The sequence below is a fragment of the Corapipo altera genome, unplaced genomic scaffold (genome assembly GCF_003945725.1).
Source record: "Corapipo altera isolate COAL_440 unplaced genomic scaffold, ASM394572v1 60935, whole genome shotgun sequence".
Taxonomy (NCBI): Eukaryota; Metazoa; Chordata; class Aves; order Passeriformes; family Pipridae; genus Corapipo; species Corapipo altera.
Window position 1 is genome coordinate 1,063,383 of NW_020885003.1, and position 27,658 is coordinate 1,091,040.

Below are 27,658 nucleotides of genomic sequence, written 5' to 3' on the forward strand. Positions count from 1 at the left end.
AATTTTCTGCCTGGTAACATACTGCAGGGACAAGAACTGCTCCAGTCCTCTATCTGGTGTCTGCACAGGGGGCGGAGGGGGGAGGTTTCTTATACACAGATTTATTCAGGTCCTTCTCACTATGTGGCACACTGTAAAAGTTATTAAACCTCTATATGTTTTCTCAAACCTTGAAAGGTTTGGGGGAATTTCATATAACATTTAAGTAGACACCTTTAAGTCCTCAGAGAAATAATGTAATATCTGTCCTCACAGCTATCATTTCATCAAGGCTGCACAGTCTGCATGAAGGGCAGTAGTTACTGGTGACAGTCCTGAAGTGCCAGTCAGCATTTCTCCTCTATCTATTCATGATTTTCCACTTTGGTATTTCCTCTAGGGCAATTTCTGAGGCTAGACCTCCTCAGTCTTCACGAATTCCTCTTGACCCTTTCTGTAGCATCCAGTTGCTAGTTTTTTACTGTTTCTACACAGTATGTGAGGCTCTTAGGAAGCTTTAGGAGCTTCTCCAGCTCAAAAGTCTTCAGAGCCCTACCAGGGTTGCTATGTATATTTTGGAGATCCAGACTGTACAGTATTGTCCCACAAGAACAGATACCATGTTCCTGCATGACAGTTTCCACAATACATGCAACAAAAATTTAAAAAAAAAAAAAAAAAAAGAGTATTAGCAGTTTAAAGTCTGAGATAAATGCAGTCTTTTTCCTTTACTGATGCTTTCTTAATTGCAAGGCAACATACAGGAGTGAGATGTGTGGCTGTCTAAAGCCAAGACTCAGGCTCACTCCCACTATTGTTCCTGTGCTAGGCTCTTCCCCCTCTGAAGGGGATGTCCAGGCCATCACCAAATAAGACCCCAAGGATCAGTAAATCAGGCAAATAGACACAGCCTTTGGGCTTGGTCAGCACTCTGCTCACATCATATTTTTAACAATCCATCTTACAAATGAAGGTGCAGGAAAATTGCCCATCTCCCCAGGGTGAACTGGGAAGAGGTCAAATCCTCAAGTCCTCAATCAGTTCTAGATAGCAACTTTCCTGTAAATGTCAATGTCTTGGAAGAAGAATCATGTACTGGCTCAAATACAGCAGCATCTGGCTTTTATTTGTGGTGTCCTGAGAGTTAAAACAAGTGCTAATTAATCACTTTCATTGCTATTTCTAAATATTTCCCCAAATTAATACTGTAGTGGCTTGTTTCCAAAATGAGAGAAGGACAGCTTACTTAGATGGAAGCATAACTTAGACCAGTAACAATTAGGCAAACACAACCCTGACTTTTTGCTGCACTGGACATTAACTGTAATACAGTAAATCTGCAACATTATCATTAGTGCTTGCTCCATTTCCTCTAATGGAGATAATAGCAAATACAATACCCTCATTTCCTCGCTGCTGATCGCAGCATTGCTAGACTCTCTTGGCTGTAACGTGTCTTGAATATATGTTGCAAAAGGAGCTTTGTACTCAGCTAAAACAGATCTCAAAAATATTTTTGACAAAATAATTCTGAATCAAGGTACTGATAAATAAGGTTAGTTTGATAAGTCCCATTCTGTTTCCCTACCAACAAATTAAGCACAGTGATAACAGGAAAAACTAGTTTAAAATCTCTTTACAAAAAACCAAGAAAAACAATCAAACTAGCAAAATTGCAAAGCTACTCATTCAAAATATCTTCACATTCTAAACAGATTATGTCAGGTATGAAAGCATTACTGAATATTGCTTCAGAAAGAGCACATTTGAAATGCATTTCTCTCCTAGGCAGTGGCAGCACTTCAATAGGTTCCTTACACAACAGTTTACCTACTTGCTTATTTGTTCTTGACAGCAATGTGATAGAAAGGTCTCCCAGAGCATTCATGAAACCCTTGTTAAAATATTGTCATCAAGTAGAAGAGAAGGCCAAGACAATTTCCCTAGGGGTCATCTTTGTAGATAATGTGTTAAACCACCCATCTCTCAGAGGATTCACCTTCAAGCCACACAAACAAATTTTGAAGAAATAAATATCTTGTGTCTGTACTACATCAAATGGCAAGTATTTTTTAATTTAAAAAAGCCAACAACAGTGTCTTAGGATGGATATTGTTATTTTTTCCTACGAGTCATTAAGTTGTATGCCAAGTTCCATATATATACATACTTCCAGTTCAGGGAAGAATGTACAAAGTTGACCTGCAAAACACATCTTCATATCAGTCCAACCGTCAGTCCTTCCTGCCTTCACTGACTGCAATTATAAGAAGGTGCAATGCAAGCAAACATTATGTTATTCCTCCTCTGTTTGACACTCTGCCTTGATATGTAGGGTTTATTATGCATATAAGGCATGATTTATTATGGAAGTCCTTTTTAGAAAGAATGTTAGAACCTCTATTCTGCAGTCTAATACAACCTCTATTAGACTGGTTATTTATACTCTTTCAAGAGGCTACAAGCAAGATCACAGCAGATGGTATATGACTCTCATTATGGAGACATATCTCTGTATTTTTCCTCATGCTGTCATTTGCCTACACAAAAATTTTAAAAGTATAAATTACTATAAATAGTAAAAATACAATTGTATATGTTCTCTTCCCTTACTGTGAATTCAAGTGTACTGTAAAACTCTTTGCAATAATCTGTCCCTATTATAGTATCCTTTTTAGTCACTGTCTCTTACCTTTCTTTAGAACAAGACTTCACAAGGAGTTCGGAATACCTGTCAGTTACCCAAACTTTGTTAAATCAGTTGGTAGAAGCAGTGTATCTGCTGTGACATTCCTTATGTTATTTTGTGTATCACAGAAATGTTGCTTTGAGGCTTTTTGAAAATCCTTTCATTTACATATCCATCTTCAGGCCAGGCATTTCTTTATAACTCATGAAGTACAGCTATTGTATGTGTAGTTAGTAATTATTATGAATACCGTCATGTTGAATACTATATTAAGTATATATAATTTTGTCACATCCACAAAATCAGTTTAATAAAAGCGGATAAAACTGACACCATGGAGGCTTACATATCAGAATATATTTTTATCTCTTTCAGAAAACAAAATATCAGTTAAGCAAAAGTAAATTTCAGAGGATAGTAATAATTTCAATGGTTTAACAGATGAGAGAGACCAATTTGTAATTACAGCTTCGCATCTATTTTAGTAAATTTGTTTGTATAAAAACCAGATGTTCTCAGTGTTATTTTAAAGTTCTCAGGTTTATGTGCAGCATGCTTGCATATCAGGTACACATGCAAATGTCTTATTCACTTAAGCTTAATTCCAGAGGGGCTTTTAACTGGAAATGGATGAAAACATATACCTGATTTCTGAACCATGCAGAGCTCCATATGCACAATTTGTGCAAGGCCTACTGCTATACGCCATGCAGTTGTCCTTAACGTGAAATTTTTGACATTAACAATTTGTAAGCAAAGACAGCATTTCACAGAAACCTAGTTACTCAGGTATGTTGCTAGGAGTGATCATAGCTGGAGATACCAGAGGAAGTAATGAAATGTGACATATATGAGTGCACAAACACCACTGCATTAATATTGAGGTGGTAGATCTTCAACTTTTGATCTAAATAGCTTCAAAACTTTTGGTATCTAACCTAATTATTACAGTTAATGCAATTTGAAAAAGCCTTTCCTTTGGTGTTTATCAGGAACAGGACAGGAACCAACAGTGCTATGAAATTACTATTGCTTCTTGGATGGAGAGCACTTAGCAGTGTCAACGCCAGAGCTGCAGAAAGGCATTCCTGCAAGTCAGGCTGAGTATGTGGCTGGTCACACAGAAGAGTAGGTTTTCCAATTTATCCTTATCAACAAGCCTAGTCAAAATATTGCCCAGTCAAAAAGGGTAGAAAGGGCACTTTGTTTTGGTTTGGTTATGTCTTACTCCTCAAGGTGACAGGACACCAGAAGACAGCTGCACTTGCAAAAGGTTCTTCTTCTTTTCATGTGGTCCAGGGAAGATCAAAGATTTTTTATCTTCCAGTCCTTCTCCTGACAATAAGAGGATTGTCTGAAACAACAGCAGCTAGCACTAACAGCTACTCTGACCAGAAACATGTATTTTTGTACTTATTCTTCTGGTTTTCCTTTGTAGACCACAGTTTTAGGTAACTAGGTGGACAGCTAGGGAGCACACTGAACAAGGTTTCATGGCAGAAGGACATCAGAGAGCAAAGCCTGCTGCTGGGTAAAGTTACACTATCAGGAGTTTTCTGAGAGGAAGCTAGCTTAAAAAAGATGAAGATCATGATATAAGAAACTGGTCAGGAGACAGGGTGTCTATTACAGCCTCAGTCATGAGGCTGTAATAATAATCACATAAATATGTAATGTAATAATAATCACATTTTGCATGTGATTTGCACCTGCAACCCCTTTGAAACGACTGAAGTACAGAACTGCCCAACACGTGATATGGAAAAGTATAAAACAAGCAAAACACAACAACAAAAATATAGGGAGGAATATGGCAGGCAATGTAATATAATATAATCTATCTACAGAGTAATTTTTCCAGGATATTTTAAGTGATAATCTTGTAGGGAAAAGGTATACTAAAGACTTGGTGTTTCATCCACCAATAAAGGGCACCAAACACTCCAAGATCTGCTTACCACAAAAATCAGAATGACCAAGACAGCTTTTGAACGTTTTGAGTCACTGGCAATAACTGCTCTGAAAAACTCCCAACTCAGGGACATGCGTATCCACACCACATTTCCTGGAAGATTCAAGTTCAGTTTCTGTGAGTAATCCTCACCTCCCAGGCAAGCTTAAGGTTAACAGTGCTCCAACACTACCTCAGTGACGGGAGATAGCTGAAGAATTAGCACAAAGAAAGCAAACTGGTTCAGTGTCTAGGTTTTCTATGCTGTGTTTTTCCCTGTGTGGATTGCCATAAAAGCAATACAGAATTTCTCCTGCATATAGGCAACCTTTCTTCTAAGGAAGAGAAGAAGTAAGTATCCTCAAAATAGATTTCCCCAGTTACATTTCAGATGGTGCTCTTAACTGCAGAGAGCTGCTGTACCTCTTTTGAACTCAGTGTTCAGCTGCCTCTTACTCTAAAACGTTACCATGCAAATTTCCCAAAGTGAAGAGTGTTCCAGAGCACAAATGAAATCTGAACTTTGAAATCAAAAATCTCTGTGCTTTTCCTCCTGTTCCTGTAAGTGTGTCAGAAGAGGAATGGCAAAAGTGTATTCCCATACTGTCAGGAAATACAATAAAACGTCATAATCCTTAGCAAAGAACTACAGCTGGAACAGCAAATTGCTCCTTGTCTTACAGTATCAAGCATTTGTCCTCTTAATAACAACCAAAAACCACACTGAATCTGGCCTAAACCTGCAAGTTACTGAAATACTATTTTCAGCAAACATACTGAAAATTGACGAAAAAATTTATATTTCCCTTTCTTTCCCCATCAGAAAAGCAGAGGTTGCTGAGTTGCTTTAGATCAGAACAATTGCTGTCTCCTAACCACATCCTTATGGATATCAACACCTGTACCAGGAACAGACTCAGAAAACCACTCTCTACTGCCAGAGGGAGACTGGAAAACACCCCAGGATTCATCAGGGAATGGGGAGACGTCTGAAGATACAAATGCCTCCTCTAATGAAACGGAAATCTTTTGCAAAATCTAAAGAGAGAATCAATGTTCTTCAATATCTACAACTATGCATAGGATTCCTCCTCTTACACACAGCACTCCCAAGATTTGTTACTATTTTTAACAGGTCTTTATTCTGTGCTGTTATACCTAGGCATCCTTGCCATTCTCTTCATTTTCTACAGAACTGAGCTCCAGGTTTCTTTCCAATTTGTCCACTTATTCTTCTTAACAGTGTGCCTTGCTAAGTATATATTGGTAATGTAACACTTCCCTTGTTCAAAATTTCAGAATTTTATGATGCACCTTGATTAAGTTCACCTAAATCCGTTGGTTGCCTCTATCTCCAGCAAGCACAACTCAATGGCTGTACAGAAAACATGAAACCTCTTCATAATCTTTATACATTGTACGCTTTTCTTTGAATGCCAAAACCACCAAATAGCTAAATGAATTTGCTTGTGCCTCAGCCTGTCCTTAGAAGTCTGCCTACCTCATTTGGCCTAAGCTCTAATTTGCAGAAACACCAGTGCCTCAGGAACTGTAAAATATACTTGCAAGCTGCACATTCATAGTGTGTTCTTACCTACTAATATACAGCTCATTATCAGACAGATCAACACTCACTGAAATGAATAGAAATGTTTAATCTAGGTTTTCTCTCTCAAACCTGCAAATTGCTTGACTGCCTTCAGGCTCTGCAACCACAGCTGAGAATTCAGTGTGCTCCCTGTGAATTTGAGATGATAAGTAAGTGAACAGAAGAGTAGCCATACAGTGAAGATTGAAATGGTAGAAAATTTAAATAAGATAATAGAAACAGAGGGGATCCCACATATAACTTCAGGAAAATCTTCCTATCTAGACAAGATAATAGCCAGTCATAAGAAAACAAACTATTGTAAAATGTGATTGGAAATTAACTTAAAGACTACTGGATGAATTCAAAACTATATATAATAGGTATGTTAGTAACTACCCTAACTTAAAAATTAAACTTAAATAAAATGAAAAGAGTAATTTAACCCTCAAGCAGAAAGCTATGACTTTGACTCTAATGTAGAATAGGCAAGAAGAAACAGTGCTTATATTTAGTGACAAAGTACACTTAAAAATCAGAGTAATTTTCTTCAGTTTGACCAGCTAAAAAATAGATATCTCTTACAGAAATGTGCAATAGACTTTTTGAGAGCATTATTTCAAGGATTATTTGAATATCACAACATCAATCACTCATTCTGCAAGAATAGCTCAGGACAGAAATGATGTGCTACGATAGACTGCCCTCAAATGCATCCTCTTTTAGGATTGAAACTACCCTGTTCTGAGATGTCAGATAGCAACAAAACCTGTTCTGCATAGCACAGCAAAAGAGCTAAAAAGATGAACGCTGATTTGACCTAGTTTTATACAAACCTTTCATCTTATGAATGAAGCTATCTCCCAGCTTGAAGAACAATGGAAGAATAATGGAAAAGTGCAGAAAAGACAGAAGAAAAAAAGGCTAATTTGTTCCCCCATGGACTGGGAACACCAGATCAACTGTAAACAGTAGAAAGAAAAATCATAAAAAAGGGCAAAATGAATGCAGAGGTCTACAAAAAAATACTGGCTTTGTTGTTTTCTCTGATCTTGGGAGGACAGATGTTGGATGTATTTATGATGGTTTGCGACATGAAGATTAAGATTAATTTTCTGTGTTCTACTCTGGCTGCTTGATTAATTCTTGATAAGCCCATCAGAGGTAGGCTTATAAGTCTCAGGTATTATAAAAAACAGACAGACCTAGAAGCTTTATGGATTTTCTTTTTAAGAAAGTAAGTCCATTTGGTTTAACAATTTCAAAAGGAATTGAACAAGGAATTGAACAAAAAATGCTTATGTGCTTTTAATATCCCACTCTACAATTTTGACTAAATCCTTTAGACTTGTCTCAAAAAACCTTTGCTGTATAAAAGCATAATATCTCCTCATGTCAGTGATCCACTGAGAGGACAGATCCATAACTAGAGTAACAGCCCTTAAAAAGGGACTGATAAAACAATTAGTCCAAGAGAGCTCAGCAAGAGGAAGGCTGAATGCTGTTTTTTCTAAGAGCAGTTAGTAAAAATTGCATATGTCAAAATGCCTGTGGTTGTGCCAGGAGGGTGTTCGTTAGCATTATCTATTTTGCAGATTGTACCAATATTTGGTTTTAAGAATGATCTATGGACATGTTTCCCTTTATTTTGGATAGATTATTATTCTGCAGTAGCATTTTCCGGTTCCTAACAGTAATTCCTTTTCTTCTCACAAACACCATTCTGTCAAGTTTACTGCCCCAGTCTGTCACAGTGCTTCAGCTGGGCTGCAAAGATCCCAAGCTGGGAATTGACACTTCCACAGCTTTTCGGCTTTGTCTTAGATGTTCAGTTTCAACCATAAGAGCAGAAGTGGATATAGTTCATCCTAGCTAGGGATCTAGTACAAGGATCCACAGAAATCCAAATTATTGCTTACATATAAAGGTGAGCTTTTTAGTTTTCACACATCACTATTCCATTTAGTTCAGCCAAGTTACTACAACTCAAAGAAACTGAAGATTTTCATCTAGTTTCTGGCTTTTAAAATAAAGAGCTGAAACACCTCCTGAAATATCTTTCAGCAGAACTTGATCATCATCTTTCTTTTTTTTTGCAAAAAGAATGTTAAATAATGTAGAACCATCTTAACTGGGGCACTTCAACTGAAAGAAAAAGTTGGTCATAAAATAATAATTTGAACCAATTTTAAAAGTTTATGCAAATACATTATGCCCTGAATTAAAATACATAATTTAGATCTCTTTGAATAAGAGTGACTCAGAAAACATCAGATCATTCAGAAAGTAACATGAAGTGAACATGCATGGTCTTGCAGTATGTGTAGTTAGTGTAGTAAACAGTAGTTCTCACATCTTATTTAGTGTGAACAGGCTTACAAATAATACCAAACCATGATTTATAGCAGCTTTTTACATTGAAGTATTTTGTTACCATCCCAGGGAAATATGCCCAAATTGGCCTGTTCCTTCTCATTAATTGAATTACTGATGTAACCAGTAATCTCCTCATCTCTAGACACCTTCCACAGAGGTCAGTCAGGACCACCAGCCCATTCTCAGGGACAGCTCCTCTGGCACTATCCCCTCAGATGATCTGTACAGATCCTTCAAATGAGCCCTTCAGGCTGACCTCTCTTTTCCCCATGTGGTCAACAGCTGTACTTTATTTGAAAAGATTGACAGTCTGGAGATATACCAAAAGTCAGGCAAGTTCCATCTGCACTACTTACACACCTCTGACTCCAAGATCTTTGTAGTCTTTTTGCTACCTGGCTGCTTTACCCCAAAGCACCTTCATCTGCTGTCGACAACTACACAGCGCCACTGAATAAAATCCAAAATATCACCTGCTGACTCTGAAGTCAGACTGTCAGGCACAGCAGAATGCAAAATCTTTAGTATCCATCTCTCTCGCAGCCTTGATAACATCTTAGTTTCATAAAGTAAGATTACCTCTATATTGTTACCTGTCTGAAAGCCTTTAAGAGTCCCAACTGGAATACTTTTTCCTTGTCCAACATGTTTCCTTTCTTCTGTTCTGGAAGTGATTGGTGCTAGTATACAGAGTAGATATTTGACAAATTAATTTCTTAAGTACTTTCCCAGCATCTGATAGCTATTTTGGAGAATGTCTGGTGTGAAATTAGATGGAAGAGCTACAAGTGACTAAGAAGAACAGATAATGTATGGAAACATTTTATGTAGACACTAGAAGCCTTCATCTTCTTGCCTCAAGAATCTTTATAACTTTCTGAAAGTGACAGAATGTGAAATAGCTGTACAAAATTATTTGAAAATCACAAAAAATATAGAGGAAGAAGGTATATTGGAAACTGCATAAACTACTGGCACCAATTCTTATTCTGCTTTCTCTCAATATTGCTTTCATTCTGAACATGTATATGCAATATGATGAGCAAGAAGAGTTGTTTTTTTATTAGATATGTTGCAATCTACACTATGCGCTTTTCACAGTAGTCCACACTTTGCATCATAGAATATTCTGAGTTGGAAGGGACCCACAAGTATCATCAAAGTCCAGCTCCCAGCACTGCTCAGGGCAGCCCCAAGAATCACACCGTGTGCCTGAGAGCATTGTCCAAACATCTTTTGAACTCTGGAAGGCTTAGTGCTGTGGCCACTTCCTTCCAAAGAACCTTTTTTGTATAAATGCTTCTTCATAGTGGCAAAACTTGTGATGGGTCACCTTAAGGTAACAACTGCAAATGAAGCATAACTATTTTCATGGCAATATTCTGCAGGAGTCTCTGACTTAAATTTTTGTGACTCTTCACATCAGCTAACACATTCAGCTGATCTATTATCCTTTTAAGTTGAGATGAAAAGTACTGCACTTTCTTTTGTTTAAGGCTCCAAATAAGTTACTATGACATACTCATCAAAACAAAATGAGCTATGCAAGTGTCAGTGACTTCAAATTACTTTTGGGGCTAAAACAACCAGTGCTGAATTCCACAGCAGAGACTGGACAGAGCACACACTCTGGTGTAACAGGTGACTTAGTGCATTAAAAATATTGCCATCCAAAGTCACTTTTTGCCCTTCGAAGTGCCACTACCTTAAAAAAAATTCAATACAACATTATCGTGTAGATTGTCTCCGGTAAACTCTGCCTGTTTCACACGTAAGTTTTTATTGAACCACTAAAGGTGAAAGATCAGGTGCTGAGCATATGATGACAATACTCACAGCAACAGCCTCCAGAATTTGTTTAACAGCATCAGCAGCATCTCGTTCACTGTAGTAACCCTTTTCCACAATCCTACAGAAAAAAAAAGGATTAAGCTTTAAGGTAAATAAATAGTGCAGGCAGAGGCTTCTTTTTCAAAAATGAGATAGCAAGCAATCGAATTTAAATATGACCAGGATGCTAGAGTGCCCCCAAAAGACTTAAAACCAACCTTTTTGCAATTTAAGTTGCCCAGTTAAATGAAAAACAGGAGATAAAATATCAACTAAGTAAGATGCTTGTAATACGTACATACTCAGTTCAAAGGTTCTGGTCTGAATTACTCTCAGACAAAACTAGACATCCTTTAGGAACTGTTTTTTCACTTTTATATTTAACTTAGTCTCCCCTCAATTTAGCTAGCCCTTTATGAAACAAAACACACACAGATCTGAATTATTCAAGAGAAAGGGTTCACTAGTTTCAAATTATCCCTCAAGTGAAATGTGCTGAATAATTGCCTTTTTTCCCCCCTCAGTAGAAAACTGGGGCTGCTGTAGTCAAAGAAACAGTTTCATTACAACTAAAACTACCTTTTCTGTCTTCTTAACATAAACAGCCAGTATGCTATGCTTATTTTGTATAGATGAGATGTGATAGTTTAATTTTTTAATGTGTTGACCATGTGCTGCTTATGGGGAGTCCAGCAATTTATGGATTCTGAAGGTCCTGCAAATCCATATTTTTTTCTCCCTTTGCTTTTACATCAGTTCAGTCTTGCAAAATAAAGAAACTTTCAACTTTCTCCTTCAGTATTATCTCCCTGGAACCTTACCATGATGAAAAGACTAAGTTCTGCAAGAACTGCCATTAGAGAATGAAACGTTATAAATGCATAGTGTGGTTAAACAGAGCCAGCAGAAGATACAGATTTGCAGAATTACACATGAGAAGTTAATAAAAGAAGGATCTATCATTAAGATGGACAATATCATGGTTATGACACCCAACAGTCTTTTTGCTGTTGTTTTTAACTGTGCACAGTATTTGTGAACTGCAATAATTCTCCCTCAGAGAGTCACTTTAAAGAAAAAGCATAGCCAGGTCTTGTCTAGAAACAGAACCAGTGGTGCCTATGAGAGGTTTTTCAAAGTTATGTCCTGCAAGCACACAAGCCAGTTTTACAAAACAATACCCTAAAATCCCCACAAAGCTATACAGCAAGAAGCTTGTAATATCTGAAGTCAGAAGTCACTGGAAAGATCTTCTGCTTAAGGTCCATAAAAAGACTCTCTGGTGGCAAGAAGCCTATACCTCTTTCTCCCCACTGCTCCTGCTTTGCAGTAACTTTTTATCACTTCCTTTCTCTGTAACAATAGACTCATATTTAGTTGCCATCAGTGCAACACCTCATAGCTTCACAAAAGCTGATGGGAAAGGTGTTGACTAATGTACATACGAAAAGCACTACTACACGCTCATTAGAAGATCAGGTGCAATAAGAAACCATGCAAAGATAGTACTCCAACAGAAACTGATACAACAAGCATGGCACTGTGGAAAATAGTCTATTCAGGGATATTCCTAACTGGCTGCAATTGCTTTACCTTAACATTCATCATGTTCACAGATAACTAAGTCTATTGATGTGACATCATTATCATCACCATCATGGCTAGGCTTCGGGAACGAAGATTTGGGAAGGACTCTACCCACGTTTGTTACAAGCGCACCAGTGGCTAAAAAGGTAAATACGAGACAGGCACGTCCGGTTGCAAAAGGCACAGCAGAAAGACTCCTTAGGTGGTATATTCTGCAAGGCACGATCCTTTCTACATTGTCTTTTCTCCTCAAGAGTGATTCTGTGTGTGTTCTCAAAGGAAGCAGCAGCGTTATGGATGGTGTGTCTCCAGACATCCTAATTGGAGGCCAGAGTAGACCAGTTATGATGATCAATATGGCCAAGGCTGAGTTGTTGTACCAGGGAGTCCTTTTATCTCCTCATCGGGGCTCCTCTCTTGCAGCAGCCAGTGGCAAATTCACTATAAAGCAAGGTCTTAGGGAGGCAGTGATTTTTCATCCTTGAGACGTGTCCTGCCCAATGCAGCTGTGTTCTCAGCAACATGGCCTCTATACTTGCGACTGCTGCTTGTTCTAGAACAGGTGTATTGGTCACATAATCTGACCAGTGGATATTTAGGATTGTTCAGAGGCAGCGTTGACGGAAGTGTTCTAGGAGACGCAGGTGGTGGCGGTAGATGACCCATGATTCGGATCCATATAAAAGAGTAGACAGCACTATGGCTCTGTAAACACTGATCTTTGTACTTTTCTTCAAGTGTTTATTTTGCCAGACTCTTTTATGGAGTCTTCCAAAAGCTCTATATGCCTTTGCTAACCTGTTGTCTATCTCTCCATCAGTCTTACCATCTGAGGAGATGAGGCTACCTAGGTAATTAAACTGCTGGACTGATTTGAGCTCTGCTTCGCCAATGGTGATATGGGGATGATGGAAGACTTCCTGAGGTGCGGATTGATAGAGAACTTCTGTGGCATCAGTAGCAGCAAGTAATTCCTCTCGAGCAGCTCTTCTATTTCACCATGATTTCTTAGCTGCATAATTCCTTGGCCTGATTTCTAGAAATTTGTTTGGTTTGGGGTTTTTTTGGGGGGGTTTTTGTTGTTTTTTTTTTGGCAGCCCTATAGCTAACGTCACATATGCGCTGCTTTAACACCTTTGATTTTTTTTGTACCTCTCTGCTTTGGTCATCTGTTTAAACTGTTAGGGAGAGCCTTACTGGAAATTATCATCACAAGGTTAAAACAAAGCAAAGCTTATCTCATGGAGCCATTATGTTAGGCTTTTAGCGTGAAGTGTAGGAAAGAGGTTACAAAAAGCCATAAATTACACAATAAAATGCTACATTATACTTGAAGGTAAGATTCCTCCTTAGCTATTTCAGGCTGAATTATCCTCTTCTATTACATTACATGGTGGGACCTGAGCCCCAGTGATGCTTTTGCTTAGTTCTTGTTTTCCCCTCAAGGATGCTAGTTTTGATTCCTCCTCCTTTTGAACACAAGTAAAGTATTTAGTGTCAGCCAGGCATACCTGTCTGTAGTATCCCACCTGCCCATGCATTGGGTCCAAGAGGTGCAGGGTGACCTTGTGCACCTGACTTCAGAAACATATGAGGCAGGTTTTAAGGTTTCAACAGGATTTCTGATTCTCTGGGTCACACATGTGACTAAGATCAGAGAAATATGAAGTAATGTAGCTACAATTCAATTTACATTTCTCCCTTAATCCAACAATTTTCTCATTTTACAGTAAGGCAACATAATCCTTTTTCTATCTTTTTCAAACAGATAAACTGGGGGAAGGAAAAAAAACCCCATCTCTTAAATGCAGTCTACTTCTTTGTATTTTTCTCCATTCAACAAAACCAAAGAAGAGATGAAGTTCTGAGCTTTCTGCCAATGCCCAACTAATGCAGAAGTGAAAACCACTAATTACCTGACCATTGGAAAGGAGATCAAAGAGATGCTCAAGACTGCCCTCTTGTTGACCTCAAGAGGAGCCCACCCTGACTTAGACAGTATATGGGCGTAAGGATAGCATGCTGCTCTCATTATTTACATTAAATATACAGCACAAGAATCCCACAGACATTGTAGATAAGCCTTTGTAAATTTACGCTTTAAAGTAATAAATGTAATGAAGTGCAGGTCCATATTTCAGGAGAGTAATGAAAACAAATTGTAGAATTATTGTGCAATGCATTTGACCCATCCTCTAATGTTACACGTGAATAACGTACCCTGTCAGGCCAGTTACAGCTTATGTCACATACAGTTAACTTTCCAGTTTTCCAGAAGTCAAGAAATGGAAGTTATTGAGAATAGACATCTAATTCCTAGTAATAATCTAGCCAATAGAAAACTTAATCTTCTGTAACAGCAATTAATGAAAAAGACATATTGCTTTCTAAAGATGAAAATTTATTTCTAAGGGCACTCTGATTTAGACCTAAAACCTGGTTATTACACAACAAGGAAGAGTACTGAAAGAAGATTATCATGTAGTTTAGATCATGTAGTAATACTGGGAGATCATTTGCATATCTATTTTTTGCATCTTCCTTGCAATAGTTTACATAAGACAAATGGTAGGTGTGCCAGTTTGCTTCCTTATAACAGCACTCCTACCTGAGATGAACGAAGCTTCTTTACAGGGATTTTTCAATTTTAACCTGCAGATTAAATATGACTCATTGCTCTTTTTTTCCCCATAATGGGAAGGAAACTTGCAGAAATGACTTATTTTGTTATTATTGAAGCAAACCCAGCTATTTATAGCTAGTTTGCAGAACGATCTTTAAGAAAACTATGGTTGGAGGTAGATTAAACCTTTGCCGAAAGGACAGAAAGATAGGAACAGCAACAATAAGGAACTAATTAAATACTCTCTTTGATACGCAAATGAAGAGCCAAGTATACCAAAAGAGTGCTTGACAGAAAAACTGAGAAAAACATCTGGGAATCCAGAAATGCTTAAAGTCAAACAGAATAAACAAACAGAAAAACACTGAATTTGGTGCTGCAAGGATCCAGGAAATTCAAGACAGAAGTCCAAAATTAAGACATTCTAGAGCAAGCGAAAATGAAGTACTGGTTTGTGCAGAATCGCTTTTTCATTCATGCTTGTGTGCACACACTTACTGAAATATGCTTATTCAGTTGTTTACACTTGCATGTGGTGAGACATGTTTAACAGAGCAACCACTGATGGACGTCAAACCACAGGTCTCCTAAGACACCACCTACTTTAACCTTGTCTTTCCAAGCACATATGAACATATTTGAGACGAATCTTCTTCATTCTATACAGAGAAGCAGTGAAGTACTTCCCAAGGCTCCCTCCTCTCTGCCCCTTCCCGCTACCTGCAGAGATGGAGATGCCCTTTCAGTACAGCCCCAGTCCCCAGGGTACTGAGATGCACCTCTGCCTCCCTGTAGGGTCCGGCCACCCAACAGAAACCATTCCCCTGTGCTCCCCAGCCTACAGCCCTCAGCTGCACCATCAAAGCAACTGTAATGCTCTCAGCTGCTGCTGACGCTCAGAGGTGGAAAAGCCTTGTTGAGTAACGGAGCTGTAACAAAACCGCCCTCAGCATTACCCTGCCCAGCAAGCCTGTGGAAATGGTATAATGTCTCTCCTGATGCATGCTATCCCTATACACAGTGGGTAACTGGAATTTTGACAGCTTCCACATGATCAAACACATGTATGTGTTCAAGTGTTTCATAATTTGCAGTAATCCTTGCCAACTTCCAACCAGCCTTTCTAACACCTCTGTTCCCTGTGAGCACTTCCAGTTTTCTTGCAATATAAATTCTTCAGTTTTGCAGATGGTTTTCAGTATAGCCTCTCCACCATAGAATTACAGAGCTTGCTTTATTGCTTGTAATGTTTCCATTATGTGTAACTTCATCAGTCCACATCAGCAGATGCATAAGCTCTTACCAGTGTTCAACATACCCCTGCAACAAGCAGTATAATTTGGGAACACCGTGTAGTGGATTTTACTCCTTTTGGGACATTCTTCTTAGGACTTGGTGTACTATGCTTTTATTCACTGTATCTGTGTAAAGCAGTGGGATATCCCAGTAAAGGGAGAAAAGTAGTGGCCACACTTGTTCTGCAGAAACTTTATTAATGGTAGGAACAAAAAAAAAAAAGGAAGAGTGAAGTCCTGCTAAACTAAACTAAACACACGGGATCTGAAAATAGCTGAGGAAAGAGATGGGGAACCCAGTGTGTGATTTTAGAATCAATTTTCAGGGAATATTAAAATTATATTGATATACAGTTTTACAGTTCACTGGAATACATGTGTCTGGGGGTTAAAGACAAGCATGTCAAGCAAGTGGAAACAATCAATTTCCTATAAGAACAAACAAGTGAACATTTCAGAGAAGGAAAGGACTAAGTTTTGGGTGGGATTTTTCAATGAGTAACAAAACAGAGGGCCAGCTCTTTCCAAGTCTAGCAAGAGAAACAGTGCTTGCACAGTGCAGTGGTAAAAAAAAGAAATCAAAACCATCTGCTTTGATTAAGGAGAGGACTCATCCAGTGCCAGAGGATGCTAGACTGGGATAGTCACTGATGGCATGCTCCTCTTTGTGTGAGATTGTCCATATCTTAAATTCTAAGTCAGCACTTGCTGCTGCTGTAACAGTGAGACCTCTCAGCTAAGACTGAGGAAGGATGTTGATCCTTCCCCAGGCAGCACAGCCCACAGAACCACTCCAGGCCTTTCACTGGAGCAAAACCTGAAACCTGCAATTGAGGGCACCAGGGGATGGAAGAAACAAGACAGAAGAGGAGCAAAACAGCACAAGAAATGGGTACTTTTACCAGCTCCCTGACCCTGAAACCAAAACCTATTTTTCATTTGTTTTTCTTGGGTATTTAGAATACAGTGCAATGAATATTCCTTCAATTTTAAACACAAGCTGTTCTCACGATTCCCAGCGATCAAGAAAATTTGAAATCTTACCACTTTAACAAACTCACTTTTTCCTCCCCCATGCCCTACATGTACTAGTTCTCCTATTCTTAGCTTTTTTTCTCTGCTTCCTTCCCACACGGGCCACCCTACCCATACTCCAATTTTGCCTGAAATGTGAGCAGGTAAAGTCTGTTTCTTACTACCCTTACCTCAGATTGGTAAGTGTACTTAGTTTTATGCCAATTAATCTAAACAGTTACTCTAAAACTTGCAATATTTAACCATCATTTAATATTGCTGCTATAAAACCTATTTCTCCACAATGTGCAGTCAGTAGCACTTGAGTATTAGCTGAATTTAGAAACATATAATGTGGCTTGTATAAGTCCTGCTAAATCTGTTTAGCCATTGAAAACAATAAAATTTTTTATTACATCAATTCCAAATATTGTTTCTCTTTCTTTAAGCAATGTCTGAATTTGCTTTTTAGACTATTCTTTATAAACATCGTGACATCAATAAAAGTCTTCACTGTTTTTAGGGTCATTTTCATTCTGCCTCTACCTGGCTTTTACTCAAAATCCTTGCACCACATCTTAGCTGTGGGCTGCATCATGTTACATCATCTACAGTCTCAGACAAGGCACTGGCCTATATAAATACAAGTTGTGTTCCAATGCCAGTATGTGCTAACAATTAAAAAAATTATTTGATTCTACATAATAAATGGTAATTTATCTAAAATGTTTTGGTTGTCATGGAGATTTTTCTGACTTATTCACTTAGTTCTTATGTAAATTCTTCTATTTAATTAAAATGAAATTAGAAGCTTTATACAAGCTAAAGTGAGACTGAAAACTAGCAGAAATAGGAAAAGAAAGTTACATCACTCTATTCAGTAGCAAAATGGTTTCCACATGAGACAGTTTCTCAATGAATGGTTCACAGATCTATTGGCTCATGTTTGTACTGAGGTGATGCCAATTCCTTGTTGCTCTGATGCATTTGTTTAGTTAAAAATAAAGTTTCCCTCTTAAATATTTGTGTATTTTCCATACTACAGAATTGAAGTGTAATAAAATATTTTTAAAAGTAGCTCTATTTCAGTTTGCTGCTTCTCCCTTATTATACAACCAGTTTCATATTCCAGAGCAGACTAGCTGTTACTGTCTCTAACAACTCAAACCTCCTACCGCTGATCTGAAGAAGGATAATGGAAAATACAAACCTGGGTTTCGATCTGACTCCAAGTCAAACAAACTAGAAGTTTTTCTTCAATACTCTGTTTAGAAATGAAATGCAGCCATTCAGGAAAACTCTTTTCCCTCCATTGTTATTAAACAAGAGGCACTCTGATAAATGTGGCATGCAGGAGAACTTAGAGGAAAATCGTGTATTTCTTGTATCTTGTACTGGGGTTTGTTTTCCCCTCTTTAACTTCCACGTCCAACTCAGCATTTCTATAGCACCCACTGAATTAGACAAGTTGATCTTTCAGGAGCTTAATTTCAGAACATATTTTAAAAAAATAATAGTCCTTTTTTCTAGAGGTCACGAAGCCACAGTGCTCAAGCTCCTCCCTCATACAAAAGTTTTGTGTTAACTGACTGTGTGAGGCAATGCAACAAACTGAGTAACTGCAGCATGTCACAGCTCCTGTCTGAGCAACTGAGAGGGGGCAAAGTGAAGGACCACTGAAAACTTGAAAAAGAGGCAGTGGCCTGGGGAGGGGAAGAGAGCTGCACTGAAGGGGCTGATGAAGCTGCCCTGCCAACAACTGCTGAGGCTTTAATTGGATTTCTTTGTCTAGCTGAGGGCACCACAATATGAGAAAGATGTGGGAATGTGGGGGAAATTCACTAGACGGTAACAGACACACAGAAAACATAACTGGGGACAAAAGATTGCTGGGGCTGACAAAATAGAGTCTTCCTCAGTCTTCCATGCCTGAAAGTTTGATATAAAGTTTGCTGTAAAGAAGAAAGTGATCATCTTCTTCCTACCTGCTGGTGACAAGGCAAACAAATATTGGCCAAATTTGCAGATAGAAAGTTTTTCCTGATATTGACACTGAACCTAATTTGGAGAGTCACTGGAATAGCTTACACAAGAAGACTACAGAGGTATTTAAGAAACAAACCCCAAAGACCTGGATGCCCATGTGTGGTTGAAAAATATTCTTTGAGCTCAGGTGACCCACCTGCCAGCTCCACCTCTTCATGCCAAACCAGCACAGTTGTAGCTGCCATGACAGTTTAAACACATTTCACTGGGGCTCACTCTGGCACATCACCTACTTCCCAATAAGAGTGAAACAACTGACCGTCAACTTCTGAAACTGGGAACAGCTTGCACAACACAGATTGTACTTATATTCCTCTATGTCCGAGTTCACAGGAGTATTTACATCATTCAGTTATTCTGGTCAGGATTATTTCAGATTCAACCCTTCCAGTACTCCTTTGGTGGCCCTGGCCTCTTACACGGTGTCTGGATCTGGGATACATTCCTTATGATATCAGCTAAATTTCAACATTGAACTGAGAAGTACATTATCTAAAAGCTTTTTAGGCTTTCATCAAAAAATCACCTCAATTATCATTTAGGACAAGCATTTCGGTGCTCTAAATATTCAGGATAACTTTATTTCTTCCTAAAACATTTTGACTTCACTTTACACTCTTGTCATAATTTAAACAGAGAAAAAAGCAATTTAAAAAAATGTACAAAGCACTCACATTCTAAGTGACTTATTAATTTCAGAAGAGGTGTTGAATCAAGACACAGAAGACATAGTTAGTACTTGGGTCAGTCAGAGACTTTCTGTATGTATGTGTATATATACATTATGTATGTATGTATGTATGTGTGTATATATATATATATATGTATATATATATAGGGTACAACTATATAGGCTGTAGGTATATATACCTAGACTTGTCACCTGCACAGGGCTGTTAAAACTCTCTGAATTTCAAACAAATATGAAACTTAAATATGGTAATAATTAAGGAATTCAGCTAAGCCTTAATCAACTTTCTATTTAGTTTAACAGGTATATCCCTCCTAGTTCATCTGGCATCCAGATTATGTATATCTATATTAAAGTAGTGAGGCTGTGGCAGAAAAAACTGAAAATACTTATGTCAGAGGTGCTGTAATCATAGGAACTTAAAGTATTAACGACACCTAATAAACTGAAGAACTTCACAGGCACTGATGTGTCCAATTTACAAAAGGTTTTCCCAGTTCCCAGAGTGACAGAAAATTAGGAACTGAACACAAAAAAAAAGTGTAAAGGCATTATTACAAATGTACAAGGAAATACTGGGGTTTATCATTACTAGAGCTAAATTCTATAGAAACTAAATGCCATCAAGGAGCAGTTTCTCCAGAGCTGGTTTTGTCTTGTCTTCCCATTTCAGAGAATAGTTGATGTAGTTGTCACCAACTGCTTTTTATTTTTGCCAGTCCTGGGTTTCGGGACAGTAACATGATCATATGAAGTAGGGAGTCTGTGCTGGTTTAAAAGTAAACCAGCTGGAGAAATGAACCCAACTCAAGAGAGATTACAAGTCAGAGTTACAATTTACTAAAAAAGATTACAATAAATTGATACAGAGAAAAACTGGTTTTAACCCATAAAAGCAGATATATAACCCAGCACCCTGGGACAAGAACAGAACAGTGTTTGTTGGCCCCTGTGCTGAGCACTATCCTCCTGGATGCAAAGTAAAAGGAAAAAAAACCCTGTTTGTCCAGATGATGTTTGCAGTTCTGTCGAAGTTCTGGTCCTCTTCTGGATACGACAAGTAGTACCAGAACTCCCAAAGCCCGAAGTTTATATATGCTCAAGTTCAGGTGGGAATGCCCATTACCTCCCCCAGGGCGGGGAGTTTCACAGTGGGTGATTTAACTCTGTGAGTCATGGGATATTTCTGAGATATTGGATGGTCTAGGTGTTGCAGCTGCCTATTATGCCAGGCATTGTGGCCCCTTAGCAGAGATGATCCCTCAGACTGGGTGTGAAGGTGTTAATGCCTCCCCGGAGCTAAGTCATTGGTGTGAAAAGAAAAGAACACTCCCCTAACTTGCAGGGTTTCTTTTTCAGCTTGTAGTCTGAGGTGTCAGGTGTGCCCTGGGGAGCTGCTGCAAATGATCCATTACTAACAGTTCATCAGAAATTACATGGAGTGTGTAGAATACACAGTTTTGGTTATACCCACATAATGATAAATTGGTCCCAGACTCTGTAACTAGGACGGAGTCCAAAGGACTTCTCTGACCCCTGTTCAGAAGACAGGCTGCCACCACATGATAAGACCAGAACACTGAAGCAAATAAAAGATGTTATTCTGACCCTAGCTAATAAAAGACACTAGCTAATAATCATTTTTGTGACTGATTAGTTCCTTGATTGTTATTGATGTCCCTTAGCAATTCTAACTTTCAAAAGCACAAACAAAAAGGTGTGTGAGAAGCCTGGGAAGGCTTCACTAGATTTCATCCATAAGAGGTAACAATTCCCACCTCCCTTAGAAAGGCAAGTTCTTTAGAACAATTAATATTTTTGTTAATGTACACTCCATAAAAGAAGAGAATATCAGTTTGAACTTATATTTCAGAGGAAATGTGAAATTTGAAATGGAAGTGATGCAAGAGATCGTCAGGTGTAAGTGCTACCTTTAGACATTGTTTGGTGCACTTAATAATAAGATGAAAGAAGAAACAGAAGAGTCTGTGGTCAAGATGTCAAAGTACCGTCAAGGACAATTTATGGATTGCCATTATTATTTGAAGCAGAAAAAAGAAAGACTCTAACAAAAACTATTCTTAGCAATCTGCAGATATTCTGAGTAAAATGAAGGTAAAGGAGAATTGATTTTTTTTTTTTACTGGAATTAATATTAGTAAAAGCGATTCAGGTGAAAAGCAATAGATATGAATAGAATCTAAATGGAATAAACCAACTTCAACAAAATTTAGCCTTCAAAAAACAAAGATCAGAGTTCACAGTGCTGCAACAGCTATTACTGCCCATAATAATACAGAGGTTAATTACTAGAAGCAAAGCCAAATCAACAGACACCCAAAATCTGATGAAATACACCAAGAAAGCTAAAGTAACAGTACCAAGAAATTACATTTAAGTTAAAAATTCCTCCACTGGTCTGTCACTCTCTTTGTCATTCTTTGTCACAAGCTCTTTGTCAGTCCTCATTTACTGGGTTGGCAAAAACTGTCATGTAAAATGGCAATAAATATTTTAATTTGCACAAACTTCTCCAGTTCAGTTTAGAGTTTTATTTATTGTGTATGAGGTGGTATGTCAGAGTATGACTTACAATGTGATTTATGAAGTCTGGGAAAGAGTTTTCTTTTCATAAATACAATGCCACCCTGATTTCAGCTGTATTAACTCAGATGTGTAACTGATACATTTGTTTGAATTTATCTCCTTTTGAATAACACAATTGAAAAATTGTCATAATGAGAGTTATTTTAGCAATAACATGGATGACTTGACAGTAATGTTAAATATGATGAAGGAAGTGAATAATTTCATTACCCAGAACTTTTATGTTGAGTGGCTTGAAACCAACAACACGTCAACAATGATAATAGGATTCTAGAAAACTAATCAGATCTTGGGTATTTATAAAATCATCTTCATGATAAGAGGGATGTTTACATGAAAGAACTTACTTATCCGCAGCTCAAACATATTCAATGGAAGAATGGACTGCTGGAATGGCAGAAAAAATAGAGCAATAAAATGGTTGATATAAAAAGTACCAGCACATTACAAGAATTAGCAGTAGCAGCAATGACGATGTTTAGAGCAAGGAGAACAGTAGTGTTTGTGTCATGCAAGCACAGAGGAAAGAGTGCACAAGGCCTCTCTGTCAGTCAAGTCAGTCATTTTCTTGAAGTATGATAAAACAATGTAAGGAATGAAAAGATGAAACATGAGAGGGGAATCTGACCTAAGGTACTGTGGTGGATCTGGCTGAGCCGAAATTTATTTCCCCATAGTAGCCCTCACAATGCCGTGCTCTGCATTGGTAGCTAGAGGAAGTGTTGATAACACACCCATGTTTTGGCTACTGCTGAGCACAGCACCAACACTGTAACATTCCTTCTTCAATGGGAGGGTGAGATCCTGGGAGGGGACAGGAGTAGGCCAGCTAACCCACACTGACCAAGGGGATATTCCAGACCATATGACATCAACCCAGATATAAACACTGAGGCAAGGAGCAGGACCAGAGGCATTAATTGTCTCTAATGGCTGCCTGCTGACAACTGTTATATGTGCTGGAGCCCTGCTTCTCAGAGAAGTGGCCGACCATCGCTGCTTATGGGAAGTAGAGATTAACTGCTGGCTTCTGCTTTGTGCGTGCACACACTGCTTTTGCTTTCTTTTGTGCATAAATATAAACTGCCTTATCACAACCCACGATTTGTGTTGTTTTCTTTTCGTATCTTACTCTCTCCCCCATCCGGCTGGGAAGGGGAGGGATAGAGCGGATGGGTGGGCGTCTGACATTCAGCCAAGGTGAACCCACCACAAGTAGAAAGCTAAATTTACCCTCACTAAAACTCAGAGGGCAGTCATTGCATAGCACAAAACAAGTTTTAATCCTTCAGCCCAGCTGAGAAAGGGTTTGATGCTCAGTTGGAGTCACTAGTGCAAAACATCTTTGCTGCATATTTATATTTAATTATTTTTAATTTAAATTTTAGGAGTGGAGTAATACTCCTATTGCTAGCTGAAGAGCTGAAAATAATTTGTTATGGTTTCTTGTTTCATTGGTTGTTTTATTTTTTTCCAAATCACAAATCAGAGAGATCTGTATTGACAAAGTTCCAGTTCTGTTGTACATGGAGTAGAGGAGGATGCCGAGTTCAGATCTCCACAGTATTGGTGCTAAATAGTAGCATCACAAGAGGGAACCGCAGTTCAACTAAGTGACTAAATGATGTTGCTTCTTGCTAGAGTGTCAGCTCATCCTAGCTGTCTAAACTACTGGATCAGGCATTAAATTTTTTTGAAAAGATCAATCTGACAGCTCAAGTCCCATAATCACTGCCAAGTATATCATAGAATGTTGAAAATGTCATAATATTAAATCCTGGTTCCATTAAATAATGCAATTCCCCATCCTGGATCCCATGAAGTCTTTTCAGTTTTACCACACAGGTGTTTGCTGCTCAGGAACCAACAATTTCACTGGCACATTTGCATTTTCCCTTTGCTAAATCTTCTCGTCAAGGAGTCCTGTAGAGTATCCAGCCTTCCTGAAAATGACCTAATCTGAAACCACATGGATGTATAACGGGCTATGTGTAGGGCTATGGTTCTTGACCAGGGTTCTCTCCAGCTCAGGACTGAGCCCTCACTGGTTGTTTAGCTTGCAGCACATCTCTCCTCATGGCTTTAGCACTGTATTGAGGGGGCATGCACCTTCTTCTGACGAACTAAAGACGTCATAGGAGCAGTTGCTTTTGTTCTTATTACTCACAAATAGTTCTTTTTCAGAGCTAAGCCTGTGATACCAAAAAAAAAAAAAAAAGGTATGATTTTGTTTTTTCAAGTCAAAGATACTTTTAGACTGAATCTTTGATGTGTATTTGTATAATAACCTTCTAAAATACTAAATTTTAATTATAGAAGAAGGAAAATCAAATAACCCTTCCTTATTTAAACTTGAAATCATCAATACTAGTGAGTTAATTAATTTACTCAAGCCAGTATCAAATGTTTTTCATATCGTCTCTTGCTCTAAAAAATCAAATTCCTACCAGTAAAATATCACCCCAGCATTATTACAGAATTATTTTTATTTCACTTTATGCATATGCACCTACTCCACAAGCATGTGCAGCCTCATGTGTAAAACCTTCAGAACTCAAGAGCTGTCTTGCAGAACCTTTGCAGCAAAACCAGAGGTTTTATAAACACAGTGAATACCAAAGAGAATTTCTGGTTAGTCTGCTTATCAAATTTTTATTTGACATAAAGCTATGCTCCTGGCATGCTGATTTCCACATGTTTCATGATGATCTGTCAATGATATTTTGCCATTTTCTCCTACCTTTTTTCTACTGTAGCACACTTAATGCTGGGCATATGCTGAGTACCTTTCTTCAATATTTTTCCACTTTTTTACTCTCCATTTTCAACTCATGTATCATTTCCAAAAAGTTGCCTGATAATTACATTTCCAAGCACATTTTTAAGCTATTTTCTGCAGACATTTGTCCATGTGAATAAACTATTATGCTGATGAAATAATAACAGTAACTATTAACACGAGGATTACATATAGAGAAGAATCTGGACCTTGGGGAAGGTACTGAGCAAGGTGTGTACAGGTAACTTACCTGTCAAATAGTTCTCCACCTGTGACCAATTCCAGAACAAGACTGATTTCTGTAGGAGTCTCAAATATCTCCTTCAGTTTTATCTGGTAAAAGATAACAGAAAGTATTTATTTTGCTTATTTGTCTTCTTGGTGAGCACTGTCAGGGCATCAACAGTAGGACACAGACCACAGCTGGTAGATGTACCTTGTTCTCTCCCACTTTTTGTTTTGCTAGTTTTATCTCCTTTGCATTTCTTTTTTTTTTTTCTTTCTTTCTTTTCGTTATTTTCTTACTCATACCTCAGTAATCTCTATGAAATACAGCAGCTTAAGAGGCTATCTGCCAATCTTTCAGAGAAACTGAAAAGTAAAACCTTTCCTACCCTTCAAGGACTGACAAATCAAACTTTCCACTTTCATTTGCAGAACTTTTTTCACATAGTTTCTCACTCATGTCTGTAAGAACATTTTATTTTAAAGTGTAAGTATAACTCAACAAGCTTTCATAAAAAGCTGCTAGCATGCTCATGAAGAGAAAGCAAAGCTTTAATCCAGGTCTATATTGATGAACCTGAACAGTCATCTCTTATGACTAGAAAGAATTTTAAAAAACAAAGAAACAAATGTGGAGTGAAAAAACAAGGCTAAACTTACAATGTTTGGATGTGAAAGGCGGAGAAGAACTCCAATTTCTGTGCGGACAATTTTCTTGTCTACCTGGTTAAAATATGGGAAGGAAAGAGTGAAAAAATTTATTTCTATGGTCACCATAGAAACTTCTAGCTACATCACAGGAAAATACGTAGGAATAGCATTTCTAGTTCTCTCTGGAGCTAAGTTGATGTGAGACATACAAGTCAAATAAGAACAATTTTCCATTAATACGAGACAGAAGCTGTAAAAGAAAAACATCTGCATCTAGCAAAAAGATTTCAGATACACCTGTAAGTCACCCAAGAAGTATATAAGAAAGACATCTGGAAAAGGTGTACAAATTCCTATTTGTACTCAAGTTCTGCCCTTGTCTATTGCTACTTATGTTGGCTAAGTTTTTGCTAGGATAGCTTCATTTTAACACACTTTGTTCGGCAACTGTACTGGAAAATTTTTCTGCGTACAGGATGTGAACATGAAAGTAGTGTAACATACTGCTTAGAACAAAAAGGTAATGCAAAGGTCAAATACCCCGCCTGTCACAGATTAAAAGGTTTAACTTCAACTTGCTTCAGTTACATCTAACAGAACGGTCTATTAATGCAAAGGATTGGTTAAACCTCTGAGACGATTAGAACTTCCCTTTTCTTCCCTTTGCAAACTACATTCTTTAGCAAACCAGGCACAACTTATGTTGTTGAGGGACATCAGCCATTTCATAGAATCATAGAATCAGCCAGGTTGCAAAGACCTCCAAGATCATCAAGTCCAACCCTTGATCCAACACTGCTGTGGTTACTAGACCATGGCACTAAGTGCCACATCCAGTCTCATCTTAAAAACCTCCAGGGACGGTGAATCCACCACCTCCCTGGACAGCCCATTCCAACGTCTGTAAAGACGTTCCATTCCACCCTCTCTGTAAAGAAATTCTTTCTAATATCTAACCTAAACCTCCCCTGGCACAACTTGAGACCATGCCCTCTTGTCCTACTGCTGGTTGCCTGGGAGAAGAGATCAACCCCCACCTGGCTACAACCTCCTTTCAGGGAGTTGTAGAGAGTGAGGAGGTCTCCCCTGAGCCTCCTCTTTTCCAGGCTGAACAGCCCCAGCTCCCTCAGCCTCTCCTCGTAGGACTTGTGCTCGAGTCCCTTCACCAGCCATGTTGCTCTTCTCTGGACCTGCTCCAGCACCTCAATATCCTTCCTGAAATGAGGGGCCCAGAGCTGAACACAGTACTCCAGGTGTGGCCTCACCAGCACTGAGTACAGGGGAAGAATCACTTCCCTGGTCCTGTTGGCCACACTGTTCCTGATCCAGGCCAGGATGCCACTGGCCTTCTTGGCCACCTGGGCACACTGCTGGCTTATGTTCAGCTTCCTGTCAATCCAGACTCCCAGGTCCCTTTCTGCCTGGTTGCTCTCCAGCCACTCTGTGCCCAGTCTGTAGCACTGCATGGGGTTGTTGTGGCCAAAGCGCAGGACCCGGCACTTGGCCTTGTTGAACCTCATCCCATTGGAATCAGACCATCTCTCCAGCTTGTCCAGGTCCCTTTGAAGAACTCTCTTGCCTTCCAGCAGATCAACACTCCCCCCAAACTTGATGTCATCTGCAAATTTGCTGATGGTGGACTCAGTCCCCTCATCCAGATCATTAATAAAGATATGAAATAGAACTGGGCCCAACACTGATCCCTGGGGGACACCACTAGTGACCAG

At 38.6% G+C, this 27,658-nt stretch overlaps 1 protein-coding gene across 1 annotated transcript in view; it reads right to left on the reverse strand.

Annotated features, from left to right (window-relative positions):
* CAMK4 (calcium/calmodulin dependent protein kinase IV) overlaps positions 1-27,658 on the reverse strand; it is an 88,349-nt gene that overhangs the window by 40,078 nt on the left and 20,613 nt on the right. The window contains exons 2-4 of the mRNA XM_027667220.1: positions 25,941-26,003; positions 25,306-25,388; positions 10,420-10,492 (exon numbers count right to left, since the gene is read on the reverse strand). Of these exons, the coding sequence (XP_027523021.1) occupies positions 10,420-10,492; positions 25,306-25,388; positions 25,941-26,003 (219 nt within the window). The remainder of the gene's footprint in view (positions 1-10,419; positions 10,493-25,305; positions 25,389-25,940; positions 26,004-27,658) is intronic.